The sequence below is a fragment of the Centropristis striata genome, chromosome 16 (genome assembly GCF_030273125.1).
Source record: "Centropristis striata isolate RG_2023a ecotype Rhode Island chromosome 16, C.striata_1.0, whole genome shotgun sequence".
Lineage (NCBI taxonomy): Eukaryota > Metazoa > Chordata > Actinopteri > Perciformes > Serranidae > Centropristis > Centropristis striata.
In genome coordinates, this window is record NC_081532.1 from 23,601,592 (window position 1) to 23,622,394 (window position 20,803).

General features: G+C 44.4%; 2 protein-coding genes across 4 annotated transcripts in view; one reads left to right on the forward strand and one right to left on the reverse strand.

Moving 5' to 3' along the window:
* Positions 1-1,410: 1,410 nt before the first annotated feature.
* On the reverse strand, positions 1,411-8,813 carry znf839 (zinc finger protein 839). Its single transcript, XM_059352669.1, has 10 exons — positions 7,379-8,813; positions 6,031-7,023; positions 5,829-5,954; positions 5,634-5,747; positions 5,465-5,557; positions 4,972-5,118; positions 4,794-4,898; positions 2,870-2,957; positions 2,656-2,797; positions 1,411-2,528 (listed from the first exon to the last, which is right to left on the reverse strand). Exons 1-10 carry the CDS (start codon positions 8,057-8,059, stop codon positions 2,042-2,044), a joined length of 2,976 nt encoding a protein of 991 aa, XP_059208652.1. The 5' UTR covers positions 8,060-8,813; the 3' UTR covers positions 1,411-2,041.
* A 68-nt stretch (positions 8,814-8,881) lies between these two features.
* Positions 8,882-20,803, forward strand: part of tecpr2 (tectonin beta-propeller repeat containing 2) — a 35,709-nt gene continuing 23,787 nt past the window's right edge. The window contains exons 1-5 of one of the 3 annotated variants that reach the window (XM_059352666.1): positions 8,882-8,998; positions 10,136-10,230; positions 15,273-15,413; positions 15,650-15,778; positions 16,675-16,806. In XM_059352666.1, the coding sequence (XP_059208649.1) occupies positions 10,159-10,230; positions 15,273-15,413; positions 15,650-15,778; positions 16,675-16,806 (474 nt within the window). In that variant the 5' untranslated portion in view covers positions 8,882-8,998; positions 10,136-10,158. Of the gene's footprint in view, positions 9,003-9,174; positions 10,231-15,272; positions 15,414-15,649; positions 15,779-16,674; positions 16,807-20,803 lie in introns of those variants that run through there. The other 2 variants (XM_059352668.1, XM_059352667.1) reach the window with 2 other exon arrangements.

Below are 20,803 nucleotides of genomic sequence, written 5' to 3' on the forward strand. Positions count from 1 at the left end.
TGTCAGGGACTTGTATAGGACTCGAAACTCAACATGCAAGCAATGATGAAACGGAGAAATTAAAATTGGCAACTACATAATCAGTTAAGCCTACTCTGTGACATGTCTTCTTTTACAGGATGTCTGCGCGATCTACAAGCATCATATGCTTATGGGAGCTGAAAACCAAAAACTTGATATGGAGACTCTTTTTGGATCAAAGATTAGATTGAAAAAAGCCTCGAGTCCTAGTTGGAGATCTTGAAATTACAGCCAATGAATCAGTCAGTTACCTTGGATGTGTGTTAGACTGCAACTTAAGAGGCATAGGTCAGGCACAGAAGGCAATCACCAAAATAAACCATAATGTCCGTTTTCTGGCCAGAATTTCAAAATTTCTGGATAGAAAAACAATGGTCATTTGTTTGAATTGAATCATCCCACTTTGATAAGGTGGGATGGTTGAAGGTGGAGGATCGTGTATCTCAGATGCAGTTATTTATGGTACATAGGTGTGTTTATGGGGATGTACCCAATTATTTAAAAAAAATATTTAAATAGAGTAAATGAAGTTCACCGCTATTCCACTAGGGAAGCTATTTTTATTTATTTATATAACGTATGGCACAGTTTGCTGTTTCATATTTTTATATCAAGAATGGTCAAATAAAATCAATCAAGCAAAAATGTAATAAATTAAATTGGAGATAAAGAAACTAGATAATGATATCAGTATACATTTTACCACAGCAGCAGCAGAAGGTCCTGGTTTAGACTGGATCTAATGTTTTTGTCTTAACAGCTAGAACAGAATGACTGAAAAACTTCTGCAAACCTTTCTTAAATTATACATGTTGAGCCTTCAAATAAAAGGTTCACTCCAAAACAAAAGTTGCATGAATTAATCAGATGAACTGAATAAGGTGTGTAAAGTGAAAAAAAAGAGGTCTAAACCTCAAAAATAGACTGTATACATAAAAAAACTTTGTCTAAACTTTCAGCACAGACAGAAACGTGACGGAACTGACTTTGCGAATTTTGTTTCCGCCTGTAAGAAATAATTTGACACAACGCTGAAGTAAGTTAAATTTAGTTACCATGGTTAGTGAGCAGTATGAGTTACCATGGTTACTGAGCGAAATCAGTTACCATGGTTACTGAAAGATCATTCGCTCCTACAGCTATCAGGCTGTCTCATTCTTCCAGAGTTACCTGACTAACTAAATTTCCCCTCGGGAAAAAAGTTATTTTGAATTTCTTTTTTTGTTTTGAGTCATATAAGCTACATGGATCTCTGACGGATGAGAATAAAACAGCTGGATGGAACAGTCTCGGCTCTGAAAACAAACCTCAAGGGAACAAAACTAAAACCTTCTTTCTAAACCAGCGGCTGACTTTTAAAATCTGCATTAAAGAAAAAAAACAAGCAGAAACAGGTCAGAGGACACGAGGACTCGTCCGCTCCGAGTCGTCACATCAGTTTATTGGAGCAACATTAACATGTTTCATACATTCAACAGACAAATCAGGAACTTTCCTTCTGGAAAACGTTTCACTGTGAAGTTTATAAAAAGTAATAAAATAGTGCCACATTTTTTTAAACTTTGTTTTTCATATTTATCTACATATAAACAGCCAACTAATCAGTTTCTATGTTGAAATGAACAATTTCAAATATGGAAACACTGAAAAAAAATCAAGTTCAAGTTTACAAATTAACAATCAGGAAGATCGAGTTCCTCCTGAGGAGCCGTGACATCATCACAGGAGACCAATCAGATAGCAAGCTGAGCCCACCGCTGCCATAAATAAGACTGCCCAGTCCGGGAGCCACGAGTGACAGAGTCACCCGAGTGTCTTGTCATATCATGCTGAGTCTGCCAGCCTGAGATCAGACTCACTGATCATCAGAAGTATAAATATCAGCAGAGCTCAAATTAAAATGAAAACGTTTGTTAAGTGATTTCTGATCAGAAGCTTCGAGTTGTTTTAAAACACGAGGTTCAGTCTGAAGAAGGTCCTCAGCGACATGCTTCAGCTCAGGTTGAGGTTCTGGTTCTGTTCACTGTTGAGCTTTGGCTCCGTCTGAAGCTTCGATGCCCAGCAGGGCCTGGACCGCCTCCAGGGGGACCCCCTCTGGGGTCTGGATGTGCATGGTGGTCCCGTCCGGCCCGTTGACGACTACGATCCGGTCCGAGCCGGGTTCTGCTAGCTGGACCGTCAGCCCCTCGGTCTGGATGTAAATCTCCTGACCCTCTTGGAGCTCTTTGGGCTCGCAGGGGTCCAGGGAGGCGTCCCTCAGAATCTGGGCGGAGCCGGACTCTGTCTGGACTGAGCCGGACTCTGTCTGGACTGAGCCGGACCCTGTCTGCGCGGAGCCAGACTCGGGTGTCTTTGAGTCTGAACCCAGAGCTTTCTCTAGCTCCTCCACCTGGGCGCTGATGTCCCTGCTGCCCAGGACCTGGTCCTTGTTAGACTCCACCTGGTCCTCACCTGGGGTCACCTCCATGGGCGTGACGAGGGGCGGAGCCTTGATGAAGCCGGACGAGCTGAGGGACCAGAGAATCACACACAGACTTCAACAGACCAGACCAGCCCTGTAAACCAGGTCCAGGTGTGACCCTGTTACATCTATAACAACACGTGTCCAGATGACCGGAGGCGGCGTCAGCTCACCTGGAGTCGGAGTCCGCCGTGGTGGTCTGCAGTTTAGATCCAGCTGGAATCACCAGAGGAGAGACGGAGACTGAGCGGGGCTTCAAGGGGGCCACAGGGGTCGCAGAGACCGCAGAGACCACAGGGGTTGCTGTCGTCCCACCTTGGACAGAAAAAGACCAGAGTTCAGCTGGACACTCAGATGCAGGGCGGTGCAGGACGGCGGCAGTCCTACCTGTTCTGGGCGCCTCGATGCCGTTCTGATGAACCGGAACGCTGTTCTCCATCTTGAATCTCTTTGAAGGCGGCAGCATCTTGGAATTCTGGGAAACAGAGTTTAAGACTGAATCAGAATAAACCTGGATCAAGAGCCCAGGGAACAGATCCTCATGTTTAATGGGCATCGTCCTGGAACCAGTTCTTGGTGTTTGTTCAGCCAAAGAACCGGCTCTCTGCAGGAGAACTGGTTCCAGAGCGGCACCAACTCTCTGCTGGTCTTCAACCGGAGGGGTGTTCCATCAAAGTGGCTAAACAAACCGCGGCTTCATTGAACAAGCCTGGTTAGAATTGACACCAACTTTCACTTGAGGCTAAAGCCGTTCGTGGAACAGCTGGTCACAAAAAGAGGTGAACAGCGCTGATTTTTCCTTGGCGGTCAAGCAAACAATGCTGTTGGAGCTTTATGAAGATATAAAGTGACGGTCACAAAAACAGACAATACTGCTGCCATTAGTAGAGCCAGGGAGATGGCATGGTAAAAAAAATGCAGACTGTTAATACTTATTGTGTTATTTGTGTAATTAGATCACTAAATGGAATAAGAGTGGTTATATTATCATTAGGCTGGATAATGACAGCTGTATGTTCACAGTTAGGTGTAGGCTAAGCTCGGAGAACTAAAATTAATTTACTGTAAATTGGCCTAACTTGGCGACGTGACCCTGTCCTTAATCATTCTGTTACATATCAACAGTAGGAATCTGAACATACAAGTGAAAACGTAATGTTTGGGCTGCATCTTCATTCTTCAGATTGTGTAAAACCATGCACCTTGCACAGCTGGAACAACTACTGCAGCAAGCAATGATGAAACTGAGAAATTAAATAATAATTGGTAACTTCATAATCAACTACTCTTTGACATGTTTTCTTTTACAGGATGTCGGCGCGATTTGCAAGCGTCATATGCTTATGGGTACTGAAAACCAAAAACTTGATATGGAGACAAAAAGCTAAACATGTAATAATTAAATTGGAGATAAAGTAACTAGAGAATGATCTAAGTATACATTTTACCACAGCAGAAGGTCCTGGTTTAGACTGCATTTAATGTCTTTTTTTTGTCTTAACAAATAGAACAAAATGAATCAATAAAGGACTACTAAAAAACTTTTGCACACATTTCTTAAATTATACAGTAGTGTTCAAAATAATAGCAGTCCAATGTGACTAACCAGATTAATCCAGGTTTTAGTATATATTTTATTGCTACATGGCACACAAGGTACCAGTAGGTGCAGTAGATTCTCAGAAAACCAACAAGACCCAGCATTCGTGATATGCACGCTCTTAAGGCTGTGCAATTGGGCAATTAGTTGAATGGGGTGTGTTAAAAAAATAGCAGTGTGGCATTCAATCAGTGAGGTCATCAATTTTGTGAAAAAACAGGTGTGAATCAGGTGGCCCCTATTTAAGGATGAAGCCAGCACTTGTTGAACATGCATTTCTTTGAAAGCCTGAGGAAAATGGGTCGTTCAAGATATTGTTCAGAAGAACAGCGTACTTTGATTAAAAAGTTGATTGGAGAGGGGAAAACTTATAAAGAGGTGCAAACAATTTTAGGCTGTTCAGCTAAAATTATCTCCAATGCTTTAAAATGGAGAGCAAAACCAGAGACACGTGGCAGACCAACAACAACTAACATCATTCATTTGATTTGATCTGTTTACCTACAGAGTGATCGGCAGCAGGTAGTCGTGAAGGAATCAAACAGGTTCAGAGACGGTTCACAAATTAAACCAACTGTGAACAAGAACCAGAACCAGAACTACATTTACGTTGGTGAAAAGGGGTCCAGCTCAAACTAGCTATCCAGCATCACTGATCCCAGGTTGCAGTAAGTACTGGGTCCAGATCTCAGAACCCAACGGTGAGTTTACCTCCATGTATCGGACGTTCTTATTGGTCAGACTGGAGCTAGGAGACGCAGCGGGAACCATCTTCATCCTGTTCACCTCATCCAGGATCCCCAGAGACCTGGCAACCTGAAACACAGAGTCCGGTTCAGAAAGGACCCACAGCAGAACGGCCGACTCTGGAGAAGAACAAAGTTCTCACCTCAATGTTGCGGACCTCCAGTGGCGCCGCTCCGCCCTGGGGGCATACGATGTAGTCCTGAGCAGCCTGCCTCACCTGCACCTGCAGGGACTCAAACTCACGGTAGATGTCTGGAAACCGAGTCCGGGTGGGACCGCCGCCCTCTACCTGAAACGGCCAGAGCACACAAGACACCTGAGAAACGGAACGGCCTCACACAAGATTACATTTATATACATTGATCCATGTACAGGTTCTGTTGTGGGTCTGGATCTATTGTTAATCTGGTTATGTGGATCTGGTTCTGATGTGGATCTGATGTGGATCTGGTTCTGATGTGGATCTGGTTCTGATGTGGATCTGATGTGGATCTGGTTGTGATGTGGATCTGGTTCTGATCTGGTTGTGATGTGGATCTGATGTGGTTCTGGTTGTGATATGGATTTGATGTGGATCTGGTTGTGATGTGGATCAGGTTCTGATGTGAATCAGGTTCTCCTGTATCTAGACGTACCTTGGCCAGCAGCAGCTCCCAGAGGCTAAGTACTCTGGTCAGGCGGGGCAGGACGATGTCCATCAGGTCCTCGTCCTGGCAGGAGTCCACCAGCTGAAAGACACGGAGAGTCCATCCGTGTTAGAGACGCTTTACTCTGAAAGTCCTGTCTCCACTTCCTCCCTCTTACCTCCTGCAGTCGGTCTCGTCTGCGGTCCGCCTGCTGCTCCGCGGTCACCGTGCTGACGGCGAGCTTGGGGGGTCGACCGCGGCGGCCCCGCCTACTGACGAGGCTCACCGCCACCTGAGAGGACCGACCAATCAGAGCCGATTATTGACCTTAATGGTGAGACAGGTGTTCTCATGTGCTCTGCAGTGAACTCACCTTAGGAGGCGGTCCCAGCGATCGGCCACGGCCCCGCCCCCTGCCTCTCCCTCGCCCTCGGGGGCGGCCGGGGCCCCGGGGATGGAGGCCCCTGAGTCCGACAGCACCTGCCGGACCGCCGTCCACCTGCAGATAGACAGACAGGAAATGAAAACACAAACCTGGGCCTGGCTGCAGATCTGAGCTCTGATTGGATTCTTACTCTGTTTGTTGCCGTGGCAGCAGGTTTGTCGTCTCTCTTCCTGTCCTCCGCCTCCTCCCCGACTGCGCCCGTGGTTGTCTCCTGTGATTGGCCGTCCATGCCGCCCGTCAGGTCGGGCTCCCCGTGGCTCGGGTTCAGTTTGTAGTGGCGGTTCAGGCCTCCGGCGCCGATGTAGGCCTTATCGCAGGTCTGGCAGCGGTGGGACCGGGACTTGTGGCTGTAGGTCAGCGAGGGGGCGGAGCCTGGCGCCACGGCTTCCTTCCTCCCGCCCTCCTCGTCCTCCACGCTCATGTCGGAGTAGTCGTCAGAGTCGGACTGGTGGCTGTCGGCCAGATCCTCTGTCTTTATGAACTTGTAGTCTTTAGCTTTGTATTTGGGCGGTCTAGAGACCCGTCCGGATCGGGTCTGGACCTTTATCGCCTTCTTCTCTCTCTTCTTCAACTTCTTCTCTTTTTCCCTTTCTCTGTCCTTCGCTGTTGCGGGCGGGGCCACAGAGTGCGGGGCCGCTGAGGCGGGTCGGGCGCTCTGTGCCGGCGGTTTGACGGGGCTCTTGCTGGTAGCGGACGGCTTGGCATCTGCAGGGTTTTTGATGTGAGGGACGGCCTTGGCAGCGGAGGAGGGCGGGGTCTTGGCGACGGTGTGGGTCCCGACCCTGACGGGGGATACGGCAGGTTTCTGGCCCGGACCAGAGGCGGTGGTGCCCGTCATCGCGGTCTGGCCCGTGAGTTTGTGGACCAATGGGAGCAGAGATCCAACGACGGGGGTGGGGCTCTGCAGCAGCAGCTGGATAGGGGGGTCCCCCGGACTCTGCTGCAGGAAGAACTGCTGGCCCTGCTGACCCACCACCGGCTGGATGTGGATGATCTGAGCACTGCCATTGGCCGCCAGCTTCACCTGTGGATGACTGACCGCGAGGCTCTTCTGCTGGGGCGCCACCACAGACTTCACCTCCTGTTTGTGGGGAACCTGGATCTGGATCCGGACCGGCTCCGACTGCAGGGACAGAAACCAGAACAGGTCCAGGACCGCCTCCCATTATTATTACTGTGATTCCATTAATATTTCCATCTTCGTTACAGTGTTGGTGCTATTATTGTTGTCTGTCCTTATTAGCAAATATAAATATAGACAAACACAGTGACCTTTGACCTGTCAGCATCATCAGTTTACAGATAAACAAAAACGTTATCAGCAGCTCGTTCATGTAAACAACAACAACAACAGAATGAGTTTAGACGAATGATTGAGAATTTTATCTGAATTAGTCTGAAATATATATTCTGCTCATCTGTCAATCATCTGACCAGGACCAGGTGAATCCACCACAGTCCGCATCAACCGGACTCACTTTCTTCTGGACCAGCTGGACCGAGCCGCTGGTCTGCAGGGCAACCTGCTGGGCCACGCTCTTCAGCTGCTGGGAGGCGTTCTGAGTGCTGCTCTTTATGTTCTGCTGGGGGACCTGGACTTGTTGCTTCAGACCCTGTTGGGGGACCTGGACCTGCTGCTTCAGACCCTGTTGGGGGACCTGGACCTGGACTTGTTGCTTCGAACCCTGCTGGGGGACATGGACCTGCTGCTGGGACTTGGTGACCTGGTTGATGACCTGCTGCAGCTGGCTGGGGTCCAGGGCCGTGTTGTGGACCGGGATGGTCTTAACCAGCTGGCTCTGCTGGAGCAGCTGGGCGGCCTCGGTGTCGGAGACCTGGACGATCTGCTGCCTGGTGAGCTGCTCCAGCAGGGCCTGTTGCTCCTCGACCGTGAGTCCGGACCCCTCCACCAGGCTGCCGTCCGGCTGGACGTAGATGATGGTGGTGCTGCCGAGGTCCGGGCCCAGGTCCGGGTCCGGGCCCAGGCTGCCGAACTCCGGGCCCACCATGATGCTCGGTGGTTCTGAGCTGCTGTGCGGAGCCCTGGACCCGGATCCGTCCCCGGGCTGGCCCTGGAGGCCCGGCTGGCCCGCGGCCCCCGGAGGCTCCGCGACTGTTATTGTTCTGGTCAGCCCGCTGTCATCCTCGTTGTCCGCCATTTTGGCTGTAAGGCTAACTGTTAGCTTAGCTGAGACCGGGGGCCAGCCGAGGGATCCGACAGACCCGACCGTCGGTCGATATTATCGGATAAATACGTTGTTGTAAAATCGGTGTGTTCCGGTGAGTAAAAGGCTCCTCTGGGATGATCGGACACATTAACGGGAGCGGCGGTAACGGGACTGTAACCGTTAGCTCCGGGAGTTTAGTACTAGCCTAGCCTAGCCGTAAGCAGCAGCGGGAGCAAGGAGATCCCGGACTGGATCCACCGGAGCGGACCGGACTGCGTTGTCATTTTCAACATTTTAATGTGCTCATTATTTAACACCGAGTCAATGTCGCGCTTCAAATGTCCGAAATTAACTTAAGATATTATTATTTATTTAAAATAAAAGAGAAAACAGAAACAGTAAACAGTCCTCAGCATTTCAACATGAATTATCAAACTTTGATTTCTTGCGTTTTGTCCTTTTATTCCTGTTAAATGTATGAATTAATTTGTCCGTGGTGCACTAGATAAAACAGTTCTAGAGGATTTTAGATGTTATCTCGTGTTGAATCAGTTAAACTTAAGAACAATAAATCCACTTTCCACGTTTTCAGACCAGCAATCTGAGTTTCCGGTTCCGGTCATTCATTCATAACTTTATAAATAAAATGATCGTTAAAATGAAGAAAATATAGAAACAGATGAGTCAGTGCAGCAGTGTGAGCGTCTGTTTGAATAAATAAATAATAACAAAGATATATATTTATCTTTATGGAGGGATATTGAGGTTGTAGTTCGGGCATCGGCCGACAGGGGGCGCAATTTGTTGACAGTCTGAGGATGAAAGCTGTCTGACGGGGCGAAGCCTCAGATCAGACACTCACTGATCTACCTGCTGCTGTAAGAACACACCTGGAGGATCACCTGGAGGAACACCTGGAGGATCTTAGCTGTCAGTAAGAGGCTCGTCCTGCTGATGCTAACGTTAACCTGCTGCTAACATCAACGAGCAGCTGTCAGAGGATGCTAGCTGCGTTAGCCACAGTTAGCCCGGGCTGTTTTTTGCTCGTGTCACGTTTTATAAGTCATAATTTCTATAAAATGAATAAATTGTGGATGGTTGCTGTCATATTTCTACCCGCTGAGCTCATGTTAAGCATGCGCCGCCGTCTCCTCCCGTAAAGCACCGTCAGACCAGACTTCGTTCAACAAATTACCAATTTAATATTATTCTGAGCTTCAGCTTAATTAAAGTGATTGCGACGCTTGTTGTGAGATTTGTTACACATCGTTAAGGTGTGGTGTTTAATTCGGTATATGTCTTCTCCACCAAACGGGGTTATATTATGATAAATCTCTGCTGTTTACGTCTCTCGGGGCTAGCGCAGGGAACCTGCAGAGAAATCCTAAACGCTTCAATTTTATCGTTGTATAATTCTGAATGTTGTTATTTTTGAATAAATGCCAACGACTCTTCAGGTCTTGTTTTTTTTTTAAAAACAAACAGTGTTGCATGTTGTCAGATAACGCGATCACTAAACTAATGGTTTTTGTAAGGGAGTTTAGTGCAGAGTTCTCTCCAGCTGCTCGGGGAGCGGAACGATCGTCTCGCCAAACTCCATGAAGCAAACAGTCAATTTAACATTTCTCTGTATTTGGACTGAACTGAAATGAAGTTAGACCTCCAACAGTTTTATGAAGAGGTTCCCTTTAATTCGGGTTATTTTGGGTCCACCCAACTATGTCAAATCTCACCTGTTTACATTTGTCCATCATGTTTGTGGAAACAGGCCCAAACCCAGAGTTTCTTCTTCTTTCTTCTTTGGTTTGGGACCCCATCCCCCAGGATTCCATCATAAGCCCATAGTCAATAGGATACTGAGAGACGGATGATGATCATCTGGAACATCAGACTCAGGTTCCCCTGGGGCCCTCAGAGGCCCTCAGGGGCCCCTGGGGGGCATCAGAGGACCCCGGTGCCCTCAGGGGGCCCTCAACAGCCCAGACAGCACACAGGAAGCAGAATTCACTGCATGACTTCTGGTTAATGTATTTGTTTTTCAAATGGAAGTTTTGAATTGACTTTCAGGACCAGTTGAGTTCATCATCACCATGGCGACGCCGCCATCAGTCCTGAGAGAGTTCTGCCCGCTCTACTACCTGCTGAATGCCATCCCAGCCAAGGTACCGACCCGACCAGAACCAGAACACATGATATGATTTTTTTTTTTATATATACTTTATTTTTAAGTGCAAAGTTTCAATGTCTTACAAAGACAAACACAACATATTTACTAAACAAATCAGAACATTCAGGTCACCGAGGGAAATCAATCACTTTGTTTAAGAAAGAAAAGAAACACACTACAACATTGCTTCATGTAATGTAGGGCCACAAAAATCCATAAGTGAGAGGTGAAGAGGAAGGGGGCCTATAGAGCGAGCACAGTCCAACCGGCTGGGGGAGGGAGTCCCTCCAGGGCAAGTTCATCTAAACGTTCACAGCACCAAGGACAAACAAAGCAGTATGGGCTTTATTACGGTTCAGTCTTAGAGAGAAAGTCAACATCTCCATTTCATGTATGTCTTTTACAGTGGCTGACCACTCTCCCACCGTCAGCGGCTCCCTGTTGAGCCATTTTCTTATTGGTTTCTTGCCAGCTGCCAATAGTATCTTTAGAAGGTATTCATCCTGGGAAGTAAGGTCAGTTGGTAGATTGCACAGATATACAGTTTGGAAATTATACTCAATGTCAAAACCAAGGATTTAATTTATTTCTTTGATTACATCTTGCTAATAAAGTTGAATTACAGGACAGCACCAAAAGATGTGACTGTGGTCAGCCATCACATTATTACAATGTCTCCAACAATGCCCAAATTCTGCTCTGCCACTCTATTAATATTTCTTCTTGGGGTAATAAAAAACCTGATAACATTTTTCCATGCAAATTCCCTCCATTTCCCTGAACTGCTGGTGGAGGAGTTTATTTCGCATATGTTTGTCCACTCGTCTTCTGTCAAGGTTATATTCACTTCCTTCTCCCATTTACATTTGATATATGATGTTGACATTTTTTTGTGAAGTTGCAGGCAGAAGTATATTCTGGAAACCACTTTCTTATGGATTTTACCTTTGTATGCATCAAAGACAATGTTAATGAGGTCCATGCCACCTTCTTTTGGAATTTTAATATTTCTATCAAAATGATGCCTAAGCTGCAGGTATCTGTAGAAATCTTGTTTGTCTAAATCATGTTTTTTTCTGTAGTTGTTGAAAACTGTCCAGGTCTTTATCAGATGAGATTACACAATATGAAGTAATGCCTTTTCGGGTCAGTTCCTTAAGTCTCATATCCAGCCGGGCTGATAAGAAATCTCTGTCATGTTCGACGCACCTTAATAGCTGAGCTTTCCTCTCGCAATTTGAGTTGCAAACCTCTTTGAACCAGATATTAAGGGGAGTTTTTGTAAGGTCACATAATTTACTTGAGTATATAGTCTTGAGGGTTTTGTTGCCCAGTACAGATTGAAGAGGAATATCAATTTGGTTTAACTCTAGTTTCTTCCATTTTGCATTATAATCCTCTTTACACCAATAAACCACATACTGAAGTTGTGCTGTTTTGTAGTAGTCCTCCAGACATGGGAGTGACATCCCTCCTTTCTCTTTGGCAAGTGTAATGTTTTGTAGCGTACCCTTGGTTTTTTGTTCTGCCATATGAATCTGGAGATGGTCCGATTCCAGATGGTTCAGTTGGAACTTCTACGGGCAGTGATTGAAAAAGGAATAACAGTTGAGGTAAAATAACTATTCTTATAGATTCTATTCGGTTGTACAGACTGAGTGTCAGGGGAGTCCATCTGCCCAAGTCGTTTTTAATTTTGTTTGTGATGATACCATAATTTGCATTATATATGTCTTCTTGGGTCTTGGGAATATTAACACCCAAATATTTAAAAATTCTGGTTTTCCATATAAATTTAAAGGTTTTACGTATGTTTTCCTGAGGTAAGTAATTAAAAGAAAGAGTCTACGTTTTCTCGATGTTCAGTTTGTATCCTGAATAGAAACCGTATTGGTCGAGGCTGGACATTAGTTTAGGGAGACTGGTATCGGGGTCGGACAAAGTCGCCAGGATATCATCTGCGTATAGACATACCTTATAATCTCTTCCCTTAAAAAAGATTCCCAGAATTTCTGGGTCTTCCCTGGTTTTTTGAGCAAGTGGCTCTATAAATAGAGCAAACAGGATGGGGCTCAGTGGACAGCCCTGTCGGCATCCCCGTTCCAAAGGGATTGTGCCTGAAATTATTCAGGCACAATCCCTTATTCTGATCCAGGCCACTGGTGAATTATTTATGGATTTAACACATCTTATAACCACGTCGTTGAAGCCAAAGCATTGTAGGACCAAATATAAAAATTCCCCCTGCGCAGAGTCGAAAGCTTTTTCTGCATCAAAGCTAACTGCTAGGGACCTCGTGTTACTTCTGCTCATAGTGTCTATCAGGTGTATTGCTCGCGTTGTCTTGTGTGCGCCTATTTTTAACAAATCCTGTCTGGTCCGTATCAATCAGGTCAGTGATCATATTTTCTAGTCGACTAACAATAATTGAGGTAAATATTTTATAGTCGGCATTCAAAACAGAAACAGGTCTATATGAGCTGCACTCTGTCCTGTATTTCCCTGGTTTCGGTATTTCAGATATTATGGTTTGTTTCCAAGATGGTGGGGTCTCACCGCCCTTTAGCACATAGTTAAAACATTTTAAGTAGGGTCAGTTAGTGGGGGTCAAGGAGTCCCTAAAAGACTTATACTACTCTGCGGGTAGTCCATCTCCCCTGCTGCTTTGTTTGTTTTCAGTTTAGAAATGGCCTTATCAACCTCTGTTTTTGTAATATCTACAGTTAACCGCTTGTTTTGTTCTATGCAGATAGATGGCAAATCTAGAGATTCTAAAAACTGCTTTACTGTGGCGGGTTCTGCTAAATTGGGTTGAGTGTATAAATTCCTGTAATATATTTCAAATGACTAATGCATTTCTTGTGGTTTAAAACACATCTGGTTGGTGACAGGATCTTTTAATTTATAAATGGATCTTTCAGACTGCTGTTTCCTCAGTCTCCAGGCCAATATTTTTTTCGCTCAAGGTCCGTTTTCATAGTAAGTTTGTTTAACATACTTCAGTTTAAGTTCCACCTGGTTGTTGAGTTTCTTATTTAGTTCTGATTTTACAGCAGATATTTGTTCCAGTAGGGCAGGGTTATTAGTCTTTATATGTTTGCAACTGTACATTCCAGTCCCCCCTTAATGTATTTTTAAAACCCATTTTTTTCAGTTTCTCGTGTTCAGTTTTTACCATATGAGTTTCCTGCCAAAATATTATGTGTTGTTGTTCCCTTTTCATCTTGGCTATGAGCTTCCCTCTTTTAATTGGATTCTGTAATCCATTAACGTTAATTGTTATGATTCTATATTCTTGCTGAGGCATTTATCATTAGATACAGTTGTTCCATCCATTATGTGCACCCATGGTGACCTTAACAATTGATTATAAGTGAAAACAGTAACAAAGAACTTGTAACTTGAGAACACACAGGTAAAGGAAATGAATGAAAAAGAAAAACAGCTTCCATAACAGAATTTCCTCTTAAGAAGGAGTCCAAATTGGAGAGGAAAACTTCCAGTATATGAAGGGCCTCTCCACTGCAAACTGGGATAACTCAGGAGCGAGTATCAGTTCAGTGCACGCCCGGAATAACTTAAACATGCTCCCAGTCCAACAATCTGTTATTTTGATCTATTAACAATAAACTAAAGCATTCCTCCCAGATAGATATTTAGGTTTAGGTTATTTTTAAAGGGGATCAGTTTTTACTCTTGTGCTGGTTTAAGTCACTGTGTTGGCAGGTCTTACCGCAGGGATGGCCACTAGTTGTTAAGTGGTGTTCACCTTGGCATGGAGGCTGTGTCCGCAGTGTCACGGCGAAATCCGCTGAGCTTTCTCCGCGCCCTCTCTCCGTGTGTGTTCAGGTTCCCCCGTTTGGCTCCCACCATCTCCCGGGAAAGTTTCCTCAGCATCTCGGTCGGTGTCGCCATGGAGGGTCCCTCCTTGATGTCGTCCTGTGCGAGTCCCCTCTTTCTCAGGTCCTCCATGGCTTCTGCCCTCCATGGCTTCTGCTGCGCTGTTATAAATGACAGGGCCACTGTCAAAAAAACCTGGAGTCTAGCCAGTGGCGGGGTTTGAAAACGGAGACCTTTTTCCTTTAGAAGCTTTCTGATTGGGGTGTAGGCTCTCCTTTTCTTTTGGATCTCCGCCGGGAAGTCTTGGTCAAAGTATAACCTCTGTTGGCCAAGGCGAATCTTTTCTTTTTTTCCATGTGAAGCGAAGCACCAGATCCTTGGTTCTGTACTCCTGAAAATAAATCAACACCGAACGGGGGCTGGCATTCTGTGGTGGTTTAGGACCCTGTGCGCGTTAACAGCGCTGTATGCCCAGGTCAGTGTCTTGAAGCAACAGCTCAGCTTTAATAAGACTTTCAATAAACTCTTGCAGGTTGCCTCCTTCTACAAAACAACAAACAACATAGTTCCACTTTTACATCTGAGCGGATAGCATGTATTTCTTTATGGCCGCGATGCTAGCTTGCAGGCTGACCATTGCTAATGCCTCGTGTTCGTTGTGTACTTTGCTGCCTTTTCCCATCAGGTTTTCTTTACCTTTTTCTTGGCTCTGGGTTGAATTGCTCCTAGTTTTTCTTGTCATTATCCCCTGTTCTCATAATTTTCAAGATTCCGAGGGTTGAAATAGCTCTTATCTAGGGGATTTAGCAGACCAGACTGGGAGCGCTTGCTCAGTACGTCCGCTCACATTGATGCCATGACCGGAAGCCACATGAACATAATTTTATGTGTATACATGCATATTTTATTTTGTGCGGGCAGTGCATTTTATTTATTTTTATTTTATTCTATTTTAATTCTATTTTATCTTATTGTATTTCATAATTGTACTGTCTACTTTTCTTTTTTATTGTGCTTTTATTGTGTTATCTATTTATTGTGTTTGTCTTGCAGCACTTTGGAAACCTTGTGTTTGCTATAAACATGCTTTATGAATAAAGTGGATTGGATTGAACCCGGGCCGAGGTACTGACCTGTCACACTGATGATGATGATGATGATGATGATGATGATGAGGCTCCCCCCCTTCCTCTTTAGGTGCAGCGGGGCTTCCGGTCCGTGCTGGTCTACCTGACGGCTCTGGACAGCAGCAGTGAGTTCCTGGCGGCGGGCAGCAGCATCGGGATGCTCTACCTGTACTGCCGCCGCCTCGCCCACATGAACAAGTACAGCCTGGAGGTCAGCTCTTCTTCTGCGGTGTCAGTCTGTCTCAGTCCTCACAGACACAACTGTCCCCCCAGGAGCCTTACTCTAACTGTTCACAGCTTTAGTCAGCTGATCAGTGGTGTGTTCAGGGACCCTCAAAATGTCTGTGATGTTTAAAGACAACACAAACAAGAGTCTGACTTCCTGTGTGTCTGTCTGTCTGTCTGTCTCTCTGTCTGTCTGTCTCTCTGTCTGTCTGTGTGTGACAGGGGAAGAGTGATGCGATCACAGCTGTGAAGCTGCTCAGCTGTTTTGATGATCTGGTTGCTGTGGGAACAGCGTCCGGACGGGTTGCAGTCTTTCAGCTCGTGTCTCCACTTCCTGGTCGAAACAAACAGGTGAGACATTGGACAGGTGTCTGTGTCTGACAGGTGTGTGTGTGTGTGTGTGTGTGTGTGTCTGACAGGTGTATGTGTATGAGGCATTTTATGCCAGTGAACTATACTAAAAGATGATAAATATGTGTACAGGCATATTGTGAGTTAACCAGATAATGAAGGGGTGATGGTGACAAGTGTCATGTCACAAGCAAACAGAGCGCACACCTGTCAACGCTTGTCTCAATGTACAAATCATTATTTACTTGACTGTGATGACAAATTTAGTTTAACAGCTGCTTCGCTTCACAATTCCATCAGTCCATGTATTACCAAGAGAGACCGCTGAGACAGTTGAGGATGTTTCAGTCTACACGTGACACGTTAAGGCATCTAAAGCGTTGGCAGGACAACAGTGACACACGCGTTAACACCTGTAACGCTGTGTGCCTATAACAGTATATCAGGACTGGACCGTTGCTCAGGAACAAACTGAGGAAGAGGCTGTGAGGTCCACTGGATCATCAGGACCCAGTTATTCATTTTCTATGTTCTGCAGCAGATCTACACAGATCAGCTGTTACACAGAGTCTCATAGGTTCATACGGGATGTTTATAAGGAAGCAGAACTGATAGATGAATCCAAAGCCCCAACAGAGCTGCCAGAATAGTTTGATTTTCAGGCCCATTTTTAACAACAACGCATATGCAGCATCATGGCGACACCCATGTGACGCTCGTCTGTCCACTGACAGTGAATTAATTTTCACACACATGTTAGAGGTTTGATGTCATCACATAGGAGCTGTACACACGTTTTTGTTTAGTTCACTGACATAAAATACCCCCATAGTGTGTGTGTGTGTGTGTGTCTACTGATAATGTCCCATATTAATACTTCCTGTGTGTGTGTGTAGTTAAGGCGTTTCGACGTGGTCGGCCTCCATAAAGGTTCGGTGACGTCTCTGGCGTGGAGCACCAACGGGATGAAGCTGTTCTCTGGAGACGATAAAGGACGAGTGGTGTTCTCCTCTCTGGACCTGGACCAGGTGAGTCCTATCTGGACCTGGACCAGGTGAGTCCTATCTGGACCTGGACCAGGTGAGTCCTCTCTGGACATGGGTGGTCGATGTTGTTTTAGTTTTATAACAATATTAGAGCATAATAAGTACATCATTTTCCACAGCAATTAATTATTAAATCTCCAGAATATTAAACATTGGAATTGAAATGTGGAAAAGAAATATTAAAATATCCTAAATAAATATAACATAAATAAATAAACTACAATCAAAACAAATAAAATAGACGTCTAGGCTGTTAACAAAACATTACACTGAGATAATCATTATGTATTTTATTATTAAAATAACATATAAACACCTGGAATGGCTGCTTGGGAAATATAGTTTTTTTTTGCAATCAGTGCTGCCTGTCAAACATTTGTGGCTTTACTTTAAACATAAAAAAGCAGAAAAAGTCACACATGTTAACGACAATATATTGAGTCAAGAAAAAAATGGTGTCCATTTTTATATATTGAACGATCAATATAGTAATTACCATGACAGGCCTATTGATAGTTGGATGTGGTGACCTCTCAGGGCAAGTCTATGTCAGGGCATGATGTTTAGATGATGGTTTATACCCGGGCTATTCAATTGGTGGCCCCCGGGCCGGGGGCCCTTAGGAAGTTTGTACCGGCCCTTAGAGTGTAATTTGATAATTACATATGGACACTCTCATATAGTGCATGGCTATCACTAATTGTACATTCATTCGTGCTGTAGGTGGCGGTATGCGCACGTTTAAATCAGGGTGGAAAAACAAATAGAATATATCTGTTTTAGCCGGACATATATTTTGGGAGACCGCATAATGACCAATCAAAAGTCTCCATTCACGGCGCACTCTAGTTCGCCGCTCTGACTTAGGCCTACTTCTTTCAAGCATGAAGATTGGCTAACTAGACAAAATGTCTCTCTTCACCTTAAAAAAAAGAAAAGTTGACGCTGTGACGTAAGAAATACATGTTCATTTCTGTCAATGGGAATCCTGTGTGTTTAATCTGCAACGAGTGCCTTGCCGTGTGTAACGCTACTTTCCTGCAGGGCTCTGCCGCTCGGAAGCAAAAGATATCGGGGCTAACATCTTGTTATGAGCAAAGATGCCGCTTATTGTTCCGGGCCTGTACTGTTCAAGAGAGAGCAATGGCGTCATCGTTACGAGTGGCGTGGATATTGGGGAAAAAGAAAAAGCCATTTACAGACTCAGAAATAGTCAAGGAGTTTATGCTGGCATCCATTGATGAGGTTGTAACAGATGAGAAACCCGAAAAAGCGTTATTGATTCGTTTGTTTCAAATATTTTTATTGTGAAGCAGACAGTATATCAAAAATACATCCATCTCTGGTTTGTCCAATGCTTCATAATTTCATTATAAGTAACAAAGGTGTCCTACAAATAAGCAATAAATGAAAAACAATAAATGGGAGAAAAATATAAAAAGTATACAAAAATATGTAAACAAATACATATATTAAAATAAATAAATAATAACACCCTCCCTGACCCACCCCGTCCCACCCACCCAGTACTACTCAATTTGTCCTACATCCTGTTTTAAGAAAGAAATAATTGGTTGCCACGTCCTCTTGAAGTCTTCTAACCTACCACTAAGAGAGTAACGAATCCTTTCAAGGTGCAATGTTTCAGTCAGTGCCGTTAACCATGCTTTGAAAGTAGGTGTCTTCGTTTTTTTCCAATGGAGGAGAACAAGTTTTTTCCCACAGAGGAGACCATAGGATAGAAGGCGGCGCTGTATATTCTGTAGGTTCCCAGTGCTCCCTGATGCCCCTAGTATGACCAAGAGTGGATCTGGTCGTAATGTAGTCTTAAAGACCTTTGAGAAAAATGAAAACACTGCTGTCCAGAAATTTTCTAACTTGGGGCATAGTGCGTAACTGTGCAGTAGATTTGCCTCTGCTTGGTTACACTTCTCACAGATGGGTGATATTTCTGGGAATATTCTATGCAGTTTTACTCTTGAGTAATGCAACCTATGCAGAGTTTCAAACTGGATCAGGCAGTGTCTAGCATTCAGGGAGCAAGTGTTAATATATCTCAGGCTTTCGTTCCATATGTCCTCTGCTATCTCAATACCCAATTCTTTTTCCCAGCCTTCCTTTATGTAATCCGTGTTCACCTGATCTAGCTCCTGAAATGAATCATATACAACTGAAATTGCATTCCTCTCCATCGTGCAATCTCTGAGACACCTGTCTAACTTGTCAGGGGTGGCGTTTTCAAAATGGTCCAGATGTGTCCTTACAAAGTGTCTGACTTGGAGATATCTAAAAAATTCACTTTTTGACAGACCATATTTCTCTTGAAGTAGTTGAAATGACGCAAATGAACCACTAACATACAGATCACCCACACTGTGCAGTCCAAGTTCTTTCCATCTATCAAAGCCTCCATCTATAATAGAAGGGGTGAATGATGGGTTTGCTGATATTGGGAGTGTAAAGGATAGCTTCCTAAGTTTGAGTCGTTTTGATATTTGACTCCAGATTTGAATAGTGCTGTGTATAATTGGGCGAGCACAACAGTCTCATCTAGCCAGTAGGAGATGCATCGGATATTTGCTGCCCAATAATACTTGACAAAATCTGGGAGGGCCAGCCCACCATTTGTTTTATTTTTGCACAGATGTCCCTTTCTGATCCTGTGTGTTTTGTGATTCCAAATAAATGAAAGAATCATAGAATCTAGTTTTTTAAAGTAGGTTTTGCTAAGGAAGATGGGTAAATTTTGAAAGAGGTACAGTAACTGAGGGAGACAGACCATTTTGACTGCATTCACTCTACCAATCAAGGAAATAGGAAGGGTTTTCCAGAACTCCAGCTTGTTTTTAAACTTATTTAATATAGCCACATAATTAGCTTCAAATAATTTATTATATTTCTTTGTAATTTCTAACCCCAAGTATGTGAATTTCTCCCATGCCAATCTGAATGGGGTCTGTTCTAGTGCACCTGGGTCACTGCATCGCACTGGCATCAGCTCACTTTTAGTCCAGTTCACCCTATATCCAGAGAACGAGCTAAATAAGTCAATCGTCTCCAATAGAACAGGCATTGAAGTTCTTGGCTCTGTAATAAAGGTCAAAATGTCGTCCGCATATAGCGATATTTTATTTGAGGTGTAATCTGTGTCATAACCATGAATCTCTTTATTTGTACGAACGGTCTCCGCTAATGGCTCCAGTGCTAATGCAAACAACAAGGGGCTAAGAGGGCACCCCTGTCTAGTGCCTCTATATAGGTTAATTGTCTCTGACATTGTCTGATTAGTGAGAACTCTGGCAGTAGGATTGGAGTAAAGTAACTTTATCCATGAGATAAATCTTGTTCCAAGTCCAAATTCTTCTAATACAGCATATAAATATGGAAATTCCACACAGTCAAAAGCTTTTTCGGCATCCAAACTCAGAATGAAAAGATCTTCCTTTGGATGTCTGGGGGAATACAAAATATTAAGTAGGCGTCTAACATTATGAAATAAGTGTCTGCCCGGTATAAACCCGGTCTGATCCGGATGTATCAGCTTGGTGACGAGAGGACTGAGTCTTGAAGCCAGAGTTTTAGCCAAGATTTTCAAGTCAGAATTTAACAGTGACACTGTTCTATATGAGTCCACCTGCTCTAAGTCCTTCCCCTTCTTTGGGATAAGCGTTATTGTAGCCTCATTCAGCGTTGATGGTAATTTGCCATCCTCCAAGGACTTCTTATACATCCTGAGAAGAAATGGAGATATTTTACTGACACATTTTTTGTAAAACTCATTACATATCCCATCTGGTCCCGGGCTCTTTCCATTTTTCAGGGAATTAATTGTTTTCCTTATGTCACCCTCCATAATTTCCATTCCTAAGGAATTTTGATCACTCTCAGACAACGTTGGTAATTGACATGTATTTAGGAACTGTTTCATAGTCTCAGGAGCATGTGCTTGGGAGCTGTATAAAACCTCATAATAATGGCG